At 38.3% G+C, this 14,641-nt stretch overlaps 1 protein-coding gene across 4 annotated transcripts in view; it reads left to right on the forward strand.

The window, feature by feature from the left end:
* Positions 1-14,641, forward strand: part of Ptprz1 (protein tyrosine phosphatase, receptor type Z1) — a 197,900-nt gene that overhangs the window by 148,723 nt on the left and 34,536 nt on the right. For all 4 annotated transcript variants that reach the window (XM_006236137.5, XM_006236138.5, XM_006236139.5 and 1 more), the window contains exons 13-14: positions 2,069-2,213; positions 11,569-11,660. In XM_006236137.5, coding sequence (XP_006236199.1) covers positions 2,069-2,213; positions 11,569-11,660 — 237 coding nt within the window. The remainder of the gene's footprint in view (positions 1-2,068; positions 2,214-11,568; positions 11,661-14,641) is intronic.

Here is a 14,641-nt window from a genome sequence, read left to right on the forward strand (position 1 = left end):
ATAGATAGATGATAGAGAGTATGTTTATAATCCATGCATATGAATGTGCATTTATGTTATATATTTTCAAGTTATATATTTCTCATATACATCACATGTATGATCTGACATATTTCATATGTGGCTATGCATATGTATAAGTTAAATATTTAGCTATACACATCTATATATAATTATATATATACATATTACAATGCACCTACATGGCCATTAAAGTTATAAAACTTCATTAACACATACTTTTTTGTTCTTAAACTCGAACGTGAACCTGATTCAGACATTCTACTGAGTTTCGGCAGGCCCCATATTTGCATGTAAAAACTACAGGTAACGCCATTGCTCCTGTCCTGTGGGTTATAGTTTAGAGCCAATGATATAGAGAATAGTAACCATCGTTTGTCATTACTGGGCCCCAAAGGTTTTGAAAAACAGGTTATTTCATTTATTCCTCATAAACTCTGTCCATTTAGGTAATAGTTATAAAAGGAAAAAATGTGGAAAGCCATGGGAAAAGGAAGATGTTATTTTAAATGCTATAGGACATTTTGCTGTATTGATCATCGATTATTTGTGGGTCCACATGAGTTTCCACAGACATAATAACCAGAACATATGAATGACCTAAGAACATATCAATGACCTAAGTTAAAAAGTAGAACTTCGGCCTTTTTCATGAGAATATTAACTACAACATAAATATGGGTTGTTTAAGATATTTTACTTTATATATATATATATATACATATATGTATACATATACATATATGTATGTATATATATATATATATGACTTTTATATACACATCCTTGAACTCCATATTTTTAGCAAATACATCTATGAATGTCAGTTCCGGGGAAACACAGCTACCATTACATTTCTTTGGTGTCCATTCTAAATGAATGAATTCAGTTCTTAACCCTATGTCCTCAACTCTAGTTACAGAGGGAAGCTGTTGTGTTAAACCACAGTTAGCTATGTTGTAATGTATATGTGTGCGTTTATAGGAATTCTCCCAAATTTTAAATGGTATCATATATTGAAATTAAAGTTTCGTGTTTCCTGTCAGTAAAGCATTTGGTGTAAAATATGAATTGTATCAAGTGCTGGAAATATGAAGACTTTGATGGGACCTTCAATTTGGCTCTCTAAGCACCTGTACAGAAAGCAACCAGGGTCACCTAGACTTGGAAGAGCTCTAGTGAACAATTGTTTTCACTTTCCACCAAACACCCTTCAAAGCAGAGGAAAGCGTTCACAGTTCTCAAGTTGTTTTTTGACAACCTGGAAAGGTAACATAGTTACAGTAATTTGTTCTTGTGCAATCAGTACTCAATTGGACATAAAATTAGTGGTTCCCCACCATTTAGATTAATTCAAGTTGTCTGCAGTTTTTTGTTTTTTTTTTTTTTTTTTTAGTCCACACGTGTGTTTGAAAGCAATTTACTAGGGCATTTAATTTTTTTAAGTTCACGTGGAATGACGTTCATGCAGAAAAGAATCTGAAAACAGATCCGATCAAAACACGTAATATGTGTGCATGAAATTCACAATGAAAACTAAAAAAATAATTTTGAAAATACATAAAATCAACCCATGTTTAAAATTGAAAGTCTGCTTGATTGAAGAGGCACTATCAATTTTTTTAATTGTTTACTAAATTACAAGGTTAAAATAAACACATTAAATTAATGTTAGAACATCAAGGTTATACCCGATAACTTAGTAAATAACACTGTTTTCCTAACCTTTACTTTTAACAGTTATTTTCTAATGCTGACTCTTCAGTTTCTCTTCAAGCAATTTTATCCAATCAGCATTGTTTCCAGATCCTGTTACAACACCCCCACATCTAACGATTTCAGTTTATTTTTCTTAATATCTCTAATATCTTGCCTTCATTGTTAAACTTTATTTTACTTAAACTGATATATAGACAGCCTTTGCCCCATAGAGTCATAATTTTAAAGGTAAGTAGCAACAATGCAGGTTGCTCTTAATCAGTTTGGAAAATGCCATGATTTTTCCTTCATCTTAAAACTCAACTCTCTCAATTTTCTCCGACTACAGAGGCCAGTAATAGTAGCCATGAGTCTCGTATTGGTCTAGCTGAGGGGTTGGAGTCTGAGAAGAAGGCGGTTATACCCCTTGTGATCGTGTCTGCCCTGACTTTTATCTGTCTAGTGGTTCTTGTTGGTATTCTCATCTACTGGAGGTAAGTTGAGTGTTTTTGGAAATTTGTATTATTAAAGCTCAGACTTCTGCCTATATTTAATCTGAAAGAGCTCCAAATTCTCAAAATTCTTTTTACATTAAATCTGTCATTGATGTATTCATCTCCGAATAAGGTAAACATATGAACCTAAAGGTTGATGTTTCTGTACTTAAAGGAAGGAAACTTTGATTTTTTTTTTAAATGGAGGAACTTTGATTTTTAGTTCATGTTTATTAGGATGTCTTGACAACTGTATTTTCACTTTAATCAAATTAACAACCTAATATCATCATAGCATTTACCATAAGTGAGAAGATTTTCTATCAATTCTTACAAATACAAAAGTTATTCTTTATGAAACCAATTTTATATGAAAAGATATTTAAATAAAATTATATAAGACAACCGCCAGCTGCAAATAGTAATGAAAAATAGTAGCCTATACACAAAAGCAACTAAAACACAGAGTCATGGGAAATGACTGTGGTAAGATACAAAGGCATTTATTTAAAAAGATCTTTTTAATTGGCTTTGAAGATGAAATATGCCTTCGTGATTTTCACTAATCCTTCAAGATGTTTAAAGAACCAGGGCAGTTGCCTCTTTTAAAAGCTCCTTCCCTTGTCCCAAGCAGAACAGACAACTAATTCATGAAATTACCAAGGACACAAGTCAAAAAACTGGTTCTTGGAAAAACAAAAACTCGATGGTGGTATGGGAATTCCCATCTATAAGCCAAGAAATTGCCCTGCTTAGTAATTTATGCTGTTCTGGGGGAGAGTTGTGTTCAGGAGATCTAAATTAACTTCTTTCGGCTAAGTAGCATCATTCTATAATTTCAAATTGCTCTTTAATTGTCACCCACAAATGTTTTTTTTTTCCCCTCAGTATAATTATTAACTGTTTCCCATGTACCTGGTTAATGACTGTGTCAACTACTGTTGGGAAATATAAAAATAGTAAATTTTGAATAAGTATCATTGCTTTTAAGGAACTCATGCTTACTGAGAAACAATACTTTTCTGTGGAAAAAACTTTTTAAATATTACACAAACATACATGGCTAGCAGCTGAAATCTAACGTGGAGTGATCAGAGAATGGGAGACCTTAGGCAATGGAGACTTGCAGAGTTAAATGGAAAACAAAATGTTGGACTGGCCCTGCATGTGCTTTTGGAATTAGAGATGAAGTTGAGGGCATTCCGGGCAGGGGACACGGGCACATCCAGGAAGCTGAATAAAGTGAACCGAGTATGCCCAAGTCAGTGATGACGCACGCTTGTCATTTTATGTAGCTCAAGGTTGACTGTACACAGCTCGATGTTGTTGACAGCAGGTAGCTTGGTGTATGGAGCTACAACAGAACAGTTCTAAGACCAACTGTGTCTCACATCTGACTCCCTTTACGCAACAGAGTAGACTTCAGGATATACCAACAGATCGGGCTTTTTGTTAGAAACCCGTTTAGTCAACAAGATGCAAAGCTTCTTCCTTCTGTCTGTGCTCTAGTGACTACTGTCACTTTGTATAGCGATGCCATGGCTAACAGACTCTGAGCATGTCACAGAGCCATAAATGCTATTCAACCAGCATTTGTTTGAGCTTTCAATCCCTCTCACTAGACTTGTTGCCCAAAATTTTGAGCATATCTTTATAGTCAGTTTATGCAGTTTGCTCCTTTTTGTCTAATCTGATTTTCCCTACAAAAAGAACTATTTGGATAAATAATAATTTGTTTTAGACAAATTCAACAAAAGATGGAAGCTATAACAAATCATGTTTCATATTAAATAGTGCTAACGTTGAACTCTAATAAAATGGTAGTTGATTTTTACGTAAACGAATTAGAGTAAGTTTGATAATGTCTACCAATTGATCTATGTTATCTTGCTCAAATTTAAATTCATTGGGCTTAATATGGTTTGATGGTTCCTGGGAAACTAAAATCTGAGTGTTTTTAACTTGTTAGTGTGGATCATCCCATATCTATTGTCAGGAAAAACATATAAAATTGTCAAAACAGTTTTAGCCTTATCAGTCAGATATTTCTCTTTTCCTCACAAAACATTATTTCATGAACTTTGGGTACAGGGTGCAGTTAAAAGATGAACACATTGGGGCTTTTGTGTATGTATTTTGTCTATTAAATGTGGTGGAATAAAAAAAAAAGAGTCTGCCCTTTGCCAACCCCCTTCAAAACCTACTCCATGTTGTGAGATATCTGTCTTGGTCATGTCTGCATGAAAGCAACTCTCTAGAAAACCTAACTTTTAAGTTGATTGTAAAACACTTTGGGTGTGGGAAACTGTGCCAAACCACAACATTCTCTTGTTCAAGGTTTGGCTGAATTATTCAAATTCCAATCTAGATACATGTATTAATAACATAATTTCGTCAACCAAGTGGGAGCATTTTTTTTTTTTATTTGTGAAAGCCACAGCCGATGGGGAGGGAGAATATGCTCACACAGAGGAAAGCACTGTACAGGTGAAGGACAGTATTAAAAGAAGCACAGGAAAGCAACCTCACTGCAGCAAAGCAAGAGCAGGCAGGCAGGAGCAGGCAGGAGCAGGCAGGAGCAAGCAGGCAGGAGCAGGCAGGAGCAGGCAGGAGCAGGCAGGAGCAGGCAGGCAGGAGCAGGCAGGAGCAGGCAGGAGCAGGCAGGAGCAGGCAGGAGCAGGAGCAGGCAGGAGCAGGCAGGAGCAGGCAGGAGCAGGCAGGCAGGAGCAGGCAGGAGCAGGCAGGAGCAGGCAGGAGCAGGCAGGCTTCTGCTATGTGCTTCACTATAGAGTCTTAGGGCCCCTTCTTTTAAGGAGAAGATTCTTCTCAGATTTTAAGTTGAAGAAATAAAGACATTATTTTGTTTACTAAAAAAAAGGAAAATCTAAGGCACAAAAACCAAAAACAAATGTTGTACACACAGTCCTTGTGAGCTTTTCCAAGCTAGTGTGTCTAAACTTAAAAAACCAAAAAGAAAAACAAAAAACCACTAGACCAAAAGAGCCATCTGTTTAAAGTGGGCAGTGCCATACATTTTAGTGCTTTTAAGAATTTCCTTGGTAAGTACTTGCTGACAGGTGCTTGATGTGGATGTCCTGAGAGGCTCTGCCAAAGCCCTACTGATACAGATGAGGATGCTTGCAGCTAACCATCAGACTAAGCACAGGGACTCCTATGGAGGAGTTAGAGAAAGGACTGAAGGAACCGAAGGGGTTTGCAACCCCATAGGAAGAAAAACAATATCCAGGGACTAAACCACCAACCAAAGAGCACACATGTTGGGACCCATAGCTCCAGCTGCATGTGTGGCAGAGGATGGTCTTGTTGGGCACCAATGGGAGGAGAAGCCCGTGGTCCTGTGTAGGTCCCCAGTGTAGGGGAATGCCAGAGCAGTGAGGTAGGAGTGAGTGTGGGAGGGGGAGCATCCTCATAGAAGCAGGGAAGGGGGGAATTGGAGGGGGGAACAGGGGAAGGGGATAACATTTGAAATGTAAATACATAGACTGTCCAATTAAACAAAAAAGAATGTCCTTGGTGACTAATAGTGCTAGGTGGTCTTTTCTTTTGCTTATTCAACAATTTCATATCTTTAGACAACTGTGTGTCCAAATCATTTTCAACTTATTTTTCAACCAAGCTATTTTATTTTTATTTTATTTTGCAAGTGTATGTGTATGTGTTATGCAGGCACTTGTGCATGTAGATTTACATGCCTGTGCATTCATATATGTGTGCGGATATCCATGCTGATGTGAATGTATGCCTATGTGGCAACATCTGAGGTTCACGGTTGGTGTCTTCCTCAATCTTCCTCCCTCAAATACGGAGTCAAAGTTGAACCCAGGTTTTGTGGAACCCATGTCTCCCAGTTCAGCTGTGCAGCCAGCTTGCTTTGAGGATTTCCAAGTCTCTGCCTTCTGGTGTTCTCGGGTTACATACAGGATACCACGCCTACCACTATCCGATTTACATTTTTTTTCTGTTCTGTGCATAGACATCGTTTTAGCAGATATATCTTTAAAAATACCTTTTAAGGCATTAACGTTTTTATTTTGATGAAGCCCCCCCTCATCCATTTCTGTTGCTGCTTATGACTCGGAATTATGTCTAGGAAGGCAGATCGTAACCTGAAGTCATAAAGACCTACCATGTAAATTTTCTCCTAAGAATTTTCCAGAGATGATTGGCTCACACTCCCTGACTTGAGAGTTTCTTCCCGACCTAGAAGGATCAAGAGTCTAGTTGTGGGACTAAGAAGGAACAGACAGTGTAATGCAGTTGGATGAAGACCCCAGAAAGGATTTCTTACATTTGTGACCAAATTTTAGACAAGAATTCCAAATCTTTCTCATGAACTGACAATGTCATTTCACCAAATGGAACGAGTGAATAGGAGATGCTTCAGTTGGCCCTTTTTTCATAATTCATAAACACACACACACACACACACACACACACACACACACACACACACACACACACCCAGGAACTCAAAAAAGATCAGAGATCCCAGCGACATGTCTCAGCAGACACTGATTTCAATCCCTGGGATCCACAAAAGAAAACTGACTCCCATTACATGTCCTCTGACCTCCAACGTGCCTGCTCCCTGCATACGTACGCAAAATAATAAGTGAAGAAAATTTACAAGATCATAGACTTAAATGTGGGAGGGAAAGTCATAAAATTCCTGAAAAATATTTCAATGTGTCTCTAATATAATTTTTAAAGTGGAGTTAGTGAGTTGTATCCTTTGTCTAAATTCACCTAAGTGTCTACCTGTGCTTTGTACAGACACTGGGAGAAAGTGGTTTATCAGAAGAATAACGAATTATAGATGGTAAAACCTGAGTCCCTTCCCAGTCTCACCTCTAGTTATTAGAAGGCTTTGATTATGTCACTTCTGACCTATGAATGTGCCTCCTCTGTTTCCATTGGTGATGGCTGTGGAGTCATTTTTAAGTGTGCCGTGAGACTTTCTTTTGGTGGTCTGTCAGTGAACGCTTCTGAATGTTATTTTGTATTTGTATAAGGACTCTGAAAAGGGACATAATTACACATTTCCAGCTTTTAATTCTAAATACTGTGAAAGAAAGGTGTAAATTAAATAATCAGATTACCATTGATTGATGGAACCTGTGTCTACAAGTTTAAAACAGTCATCACTTTTTTCAGCATGGTGGAGTGATAATTAGCAGGAGACACAGTTATCAACACTTAGCACATAAACGTGAAGACACTCACTGCTTGTTTGGAACAGATGGAATATAGAGACTTGGGCTTGTCGTACATTAAGTAATATGCCTTGAAATTGTTTTCCAGATGTTTTAAGGTATAATTTACATGAGCCACACCATAAGTTTATAAGATGTAAAACTACTTCCATGGGGAAGATTTGTAAATAGCCCTTTTTAAATAAAGGAAAACTACAAAAATAGAGCATTTTAAAGGAGTTAGACCATGAAAAACACTAACATTTATGTGTGGGAGAAAGATACATCATCAAAAGTTATGTAGGATCAGGACATTCCATAGGCACAGTTGTTTTCCATGGGAAAAAATGAGGCAAGGAAATAAAAATTATCTCTTGACCCTAAATTCATTTTTGTGGGACCTTAGAGATACTAACAAGCCTGAATATAGGCTTTCCCTACCATACCACGTTCAAGTAGAACGTCACTGTCCACCTAAGACTGCAGTGTGAAATGTACCTAAACAACTACGCGATTTTAATTCTTTTCTCATTCAAGATTTTTTTTTTGGTATGATTTATAAGAGTTTTGAGGAAATTAACGCCAAGTATTATAATCAGGCCACTTGACTTCAAAAATAAGTGAAGATTTCATTATGTATTTGGAGTTAGCAGAATTGTTATTAGCCCAATTCCTATAACACATATTAGAAACATGGCAAATTGCAAGGTCAACGTTTTTATTTACATTTTTATATTCTATTAAATGCTTCCTTCCGCACATCCTCTCAGGAACTGGCACATCCTCTGTTCATCCACTTAACCATCTATCCATCCAGTTTTTCATTGTTTTGTTTTGTCTCTCCATACAGCTTTTTAAAAGCTATATATTCCTTCTGTATCCTTCAAACATTTTGAAATTTCAAGTTATCTTAATTGAGTCGCAGACAACAGACTCTAGCACGCATCCGAATGACATTTGATAGGATTTAGTCACTACTACAAATCCATCTAATTCAACAAACACCGAGTACCATTATAGTCTTGTCACTATATTAAGAGTTGGGTTTGTGTGAAATCAAGGGACACAGCCCTATCTTTTAATAAAGATATAGCAAAGAACAATTATTTACAAAAAATTATTCTTAAAGAATAGTTATTTAAAGTAATTAAAATGCTATAATGCCCAGGAACTCAAGGCCATTTTTGGACTCAATAGCTCTTTTTTTCAAAGTAGTCTTTTATGGACTACTTTTTATATCTAAAACTGAAAATTTGTATCCGGTAAAGTGGATGGAAGAACTGAGGTTGATGAATCTGCTTAGGAGATGAGAGCTATTTCACAGAGTAGATACCGCCAAGTTGTACTGAAGCTTGAAGACAATGTGTAGGTGGCCTATTGATGAGTAAGGCATTTGGGTCCCAAGGAGAATCATGTTCAAAGCAGGCACAAGAACAAGGCAATCTCAAGTGCCAGCTTTTTAGGCAGATTATTAGACTATAAATGTCAAATTAGAAAGTGAGAAAAAGAAAGGACCACACATAAATAGGTTTAAGTATTAAAGCATTATGGATCACATAATCGGAAAACTATATAAAAATTTGAACTAGAACCAATTTGAACTAAATCTAGCAAGCAGATGGCTACTAACGGAAAGGTAGGCACAGCATTACAGCAGGAAGACCTACTCTTTTTGTATCATTTAGTAATACTCATGGGAGAATGGGCTTTAAGTTAGTAGAAGAAAGAAATGTTTAGCACCTAAATAGGGTTTGTGGCATCGAGCCTCTTGTTACTGAAAATCCCAAACTGAACCTGAACTAAATACCAGGGATGGTGCTAAACGATCCGTGTGCCCACTGTGAGCTGCAGGAAGCCCCAGACGTGACACATTCCGAGTCCTTCCTCTCCATGTCAGGGTCAGAACATGCTAGCCATAGTTACATACACATCAGGCTTGCCCGACTGCTCCAGTTTGGATTAAGAGTCACTCATGTGGGCTGTCATTAATACTTTCTTTATCCCGGGCCAAGTTTCCCATTCCTCATTTAACTGTACAGACTCTGCTTTCCAAGATGAAGTAGTCACCTGGTGCCTTTGACACCAGCTTCCTTATGCACTTTTTCTTATGCTACTTCCTCTGGAAAATGCTCTTCTGTTCTCTCAGGTGTGTTTGTTTTCATGGGCGTCTACTCTCAGAGCCAAGCGCCTTGCTGTGAACACTGTCACTTTATGTTTTTCTTTTCTCTTGGCATTAACGTTTCAAAAGACGTTATAAATACACATTTTTACATGACATTCATTTAAAAGGTTATCTTGGGGTAGCTACAACATGATGGCCCTAATGAATAACTTTGTAGTAATTACCTATTTTGGATTATTGGCTTATATTTTGGTGAGGATACCAAATACGTGTAAAAACAGAACAAGACGATAAAACCGAATGCATAAGCTTCCTAGCTTCAGATGATTCAACCATTTTTGTCTTTAGCACACTGACAAGGGAGTTCACATTCAGTAGAAAGTGTACCTTAAATTAGGAATTTGATTTATCCCGCTGGACTTGTCACATGAAGTTTACTCTTCTCTTGCGTTGCTGGGCAGTGATAATGACTCAGAATTTCCAGTCAGCCACATTAGCACAGAAGCACATAAGCAACACTCTAGCTTGGACCGTTGCTAAGTTATGCTGCACGGGGGCGTGGGTGTGTACTTGATGCATTTTCAACTCGTGATGTTCTTCAACTTAACAATGACTTTATCCAGATATAGTCCCGTTCTAAGTAGAGGAGAATTTTTATTTATTTTTAATAGAAACATGTGCCACAGAGCAAACAAAGGGGAGAATAATAGTGACAGAGATATCCAGGACCCTCAGGGGAATCGGGAGGATGCAAAAATAATAGGAAAGAGGCATGTGTGCAAAGGAAGAGGGAGTACCCAAGTTTCTAAAGTGATTCAAATATGGCTTCTCTGAGGAGAGAGAGAGAGAGAGAGAGAGAGAGAGAGAGAGAGAGAGAGAGAGAACGGAAACCTGCTGGATGAAGGGGTTACTGGCAGTGAAGTGACAAAAATTGGTGAAAGCCAGGACCTTCCAGCCCTTGCCGAGATAACAATATGATTCTAACAATGGCGGGAGGCCGTTCAAGAATTGTATCCAGGGAACTGATTTACTGGAAAAATACTGAGATTTAGGAGGTCACTGAATAAGAACAAATGTCATGTTAAAGCTCGTTAGGATTAATAACGTGTAGCTTGAAGCTTTAAAATGGAAAATAAGATTAACATTTTCCCGTAGATACTTCTGTTGAAACTCAACCATTCGTGACTAACTTAAATAAAATAACGCATGTCAAAAAGAGTCATTAGCCGCTTTAATTACCTAAATTTCTCAAATTACGGGATGGCTTGCTTTATTGTATAGCAGCAGTTGTGTCTTTGCTCCGCTCGGCACTGTGTAGTGTGCTCTCACCAGATGTTACTCTTATTATCTGAATGAAAATAGATGCAGGTGACATTGTAGGTCACAACTGACATGGATTCTAAATATATTCATTCTCCACATGCTCGTCAACAGAACTAGCATCTGTCAGAAGTAAAAATCACTTCTACTTTTGCTTGTGTGCTCATTATCCTCTTAAGTTCCACCACTGCCGCATTACTGAACAGTAAAAGCCGCCTTCTTTTCTCAAAGCGATGCCACTGTGGAATTGCACTTCTATCCAGACATAGCTTTTCTGCCCATCTGAATATGTTCCGGAGGATACAGTTGTTTTAGGAACATTCCATGGGCACTATCTTTACTTCCAACTCATGTCCTGCCAAGTTGGCAAAATGCTTTGGTATATGTCAATAAGGAAGAGCGCCTGAGGCACCGATGGTTCCTGCATCTGCAAAGTAGTATTTGGTACCAAGCACCTCTTCAAATGCTACCTCTGCTTGTCTGGTATCTGCTCACTCCTCTGCATCTGGTGCTGGAAAAAGTGAGACAAACTCCATGACATGAAACGCTTCCTTATTTCTGCTTTATGAAAACAGACATAGATGCAATAGTTACTCCCCTGGCCATGGATCCATGTTTGTTGCAATCTAGATACTTCCGCTGAAATTTTCAAGAAGCTTAGATGTCATCGTCTTATGTGCTCTTTCTCCTTTCTTCCCAGAAAATGCTTCCAGACGGCTCACTTTTATTTAGAAGACAATACATCCCCTCGAGTAATATCTACACCACCAACACCCATCTTTCCAATTTCAGGTAATGACCTAGAGAGTATTTATGAACTCTCTGGTGTATATTATTTTATGGTATGTATTGAAAGAAAAGAATGATGAAGGAAGGTTTGCCTTTATTGGAATATTTTCCAAATATTTATAATGTACGCGAGTAAACATCTGTCACTAAAAGAAGTGTTCTATCATGTATCAGGCAACCAATCTTATAGATTGTTCTCATTAATTTCAACTATTCTTAGCCACAGAGGTGATATGGCAAACTAATTTGTAATCATTCTTGTTTAATATGTAGAAAATTCACTAGCAATTAATATTAGTAGAAAATATCTATCCTAGTTGGGTTTCTGTTGTTGAGATTAAAAGCCATGACAGAAAAAAAAATGGAGGGAGGAGGTTTACTTCAGCTTACAGTTCATCATTGAGCGAAATCAGGATGTGAACTCAAGGCAGTCACTGGGAGGCAGGAATTGAAACAGAGAACATGGAAGAACGCCATTTACTTGCTCCCTCGCCACAGCTTGCTCACTTTTCTTTCTTTTCTTTTTATACAACCGAAGACCACCTCTGGGGTGGAGGAAGTACTGCCCACGGTAGGGTGGTCTCTTTCCGATCAATAATTAATTTAGAAAAATTCCCCATAGATATGCCCAGAGCACAGTCTGGTGGAAGCAATTCCTCACCGAAAGTTCTCTCATCCAAGGTGATTCATTTGCGTCAAGTAGACAAAAGCTAACCGGCACAATAAAGCTCACACTCATTTCTATTGCACTAGAGGAAACCTAAGCAAAATGGTCAGAAATCTGGACAGAAGAAAAGAAAAACAGGAATAAAGCTAAAATGAAATTTCTGTAATAGTTAGGGTTTCTATTGCTATTGCAAAACACCGTAACCAAAAGCAACTGGGGGGGGGGATGATTAATTTTATCTAACAATGCTCAGGTCACAGTTTATCATTGAGAGAAGTCCTGGCAAGATATCAAGGCAGGAACTCTTAAAAGCAAGAACTGAAGACAGACCATAGAGCAACATCGCCTACTGGCTTGCTCCTCATGGCTTCCTCAACCTGTTTTCTTATACAACTCAGATCACCTACACAATGCTTGCATGACCCACAGTGGACTGAGCCCTCCTACTTCAATGATCAATCAAGCAAATGGCCAATCTTAAAGGGGCATTTTCTCAACTAAGTTCCCACTTCCCAGATGACTCTAGTTTGAGTCAAAATACCATAAAATTAACCAGGACAGTTGCCCCCTTCTCAACTTGACATCCAAACACATAACCATCATACTATAACATTCTCTTCCTTGTTATCGCCAAGATATCATGTTCATATGAATAAGACAATTTAAAACATTTTAACTTTTAAAAGTTCCACAGTCTTTAAAAACTCAGACTCTTTAAAAGTTCAGCCTCTTTTAAAGTTCAAAGCCACTCTAAAATATTCGAAATATCTCTAAATTCCCAAAGGTGTTTTGATTGTAGGCTCCTGGAAAATTAAAAAATAAGTTCCATTTTTATTTCAAAAAAGAAGATCGGGGCACAGTTAGAATTAGATCAAGGCAAAATCCAAGTCTAATGGTATAAAGTTCAGTGTCAAACTCCTGGGACTATGTTGTTCTGGGTTCCAAAGGATATTGACAGCTTCATTTCTCTGGTTCTGTCATCCGTAGCACATGCAACTTGTCTTGTAGGCTCATTCTGGCTCTCATCCTCACCTGCTGCTGCCCTTGGAGGTCATCTCACGGTAATGGTGTCTCCAACGTGCTAGAGTCTCTGCTCTAACTAAGGCTACATCTTCACCTGGTCCCCTCACAGTGCCTTTTTGATCCCTTCATTTCTTCACAACTAGAGCCACATGGGAAAACTTTTACATGTTACCAAGCTTGGCTGCCAGCAAAAGCAGAGCCTAGGTTTGTTCTGAACTACAGCTTCTGCTTGTTGATTCAAGGAAACACTTCCCAGAAGAATTTTTGCCTTAGTGATGCTGGTCTCTTCTTAATCACAGACAATTTTCCAGCCTGAGATGACCAGAACCTCAGATACCTCACTCAAAATGTTGAAACATTCTTCAAAGAGTCCTTGAGGGGCTCTCAAATTTCCTTCTGAAACTTCACAAGCTGGACCTCCCTCCATTGTCTACACGGCTCCCAGCATAACCAACCAATACTCACAATAGGTCATTATGGTCTGAACACTTAGTGATTTTTCTAGCCCCAAATTCCAAAACCCTTCCCAAGACTCCCCAAAACATGGTCATGCCTCTCTCAGCAATCTCATGAGCCTGGTACCAATTTCTTTTTTAGTTGAGGTTTCTAACTCAGTGACAAAACACTGTGACCAGAAACTGCTTGGGAAGGAAAGGGTTTACTTCAACCAGGTAATAATAGTTATCACTGAATGAAGTCAGGGCAGGAACTCGAGGCCAGAATCTGTTGGCAGGAACTAAAGTAGAAGCCATGGAGAAACATTTCTTACTGAATTGTGCCTCATAGCATGCTCAGCCTGCTTTCTTCTACAGCTCAGGACAACCAGTCCAACTACCCATTGTGATCTCCCACCCATTTCAATCATGAATGTGTTGGCAGACTTGCCGTGTATAGGCCAATGTTATAGAGATGTTTTCCCAGTGCTCAAGAGTCCCTCCTCTCAAATGATGCTAGGTGTGTCTAGTTAGCATAAAACTTAAGAGGAGAGAGCATTTTTTTTTCAGAGCTGGGGACCGAACCCAGGGCCTTGCGCTTCCTAGGCAAGTGCTCTACCACTGAGCTAAATCCCCAACCCGAGAGCATTTCTTGATCGTCTGTGTTTATGTGAAAATGTTTCTTAACATTGGAGTGCACACAGACACAAACACCATAAAACCGTATTTGTTGTACTAAGGGAGGGGAAGGACAGGAATACTAAGAATGTATAGTTGCTTGAAAGTTTCCACATCTTGAATAATTGAACTTTTTTAATTGTCTATTATATCAACATTTACATGGACAAGATCATTTAGAT

The sequence above is a fragment of the Rattus norvegicus genome, chromosome 4 (assembly GCF_036323735.1).
Source record: "Rattus norvegicus strain BN/NHsdMcwi chromosome 4, GRCr8, whole genome shotgun sequence".
NCBI lineage: Eukaryota > Metazoa > Chordata > Mammalia > Rodentia > Muridae > Rattus > Rattus norvegicus.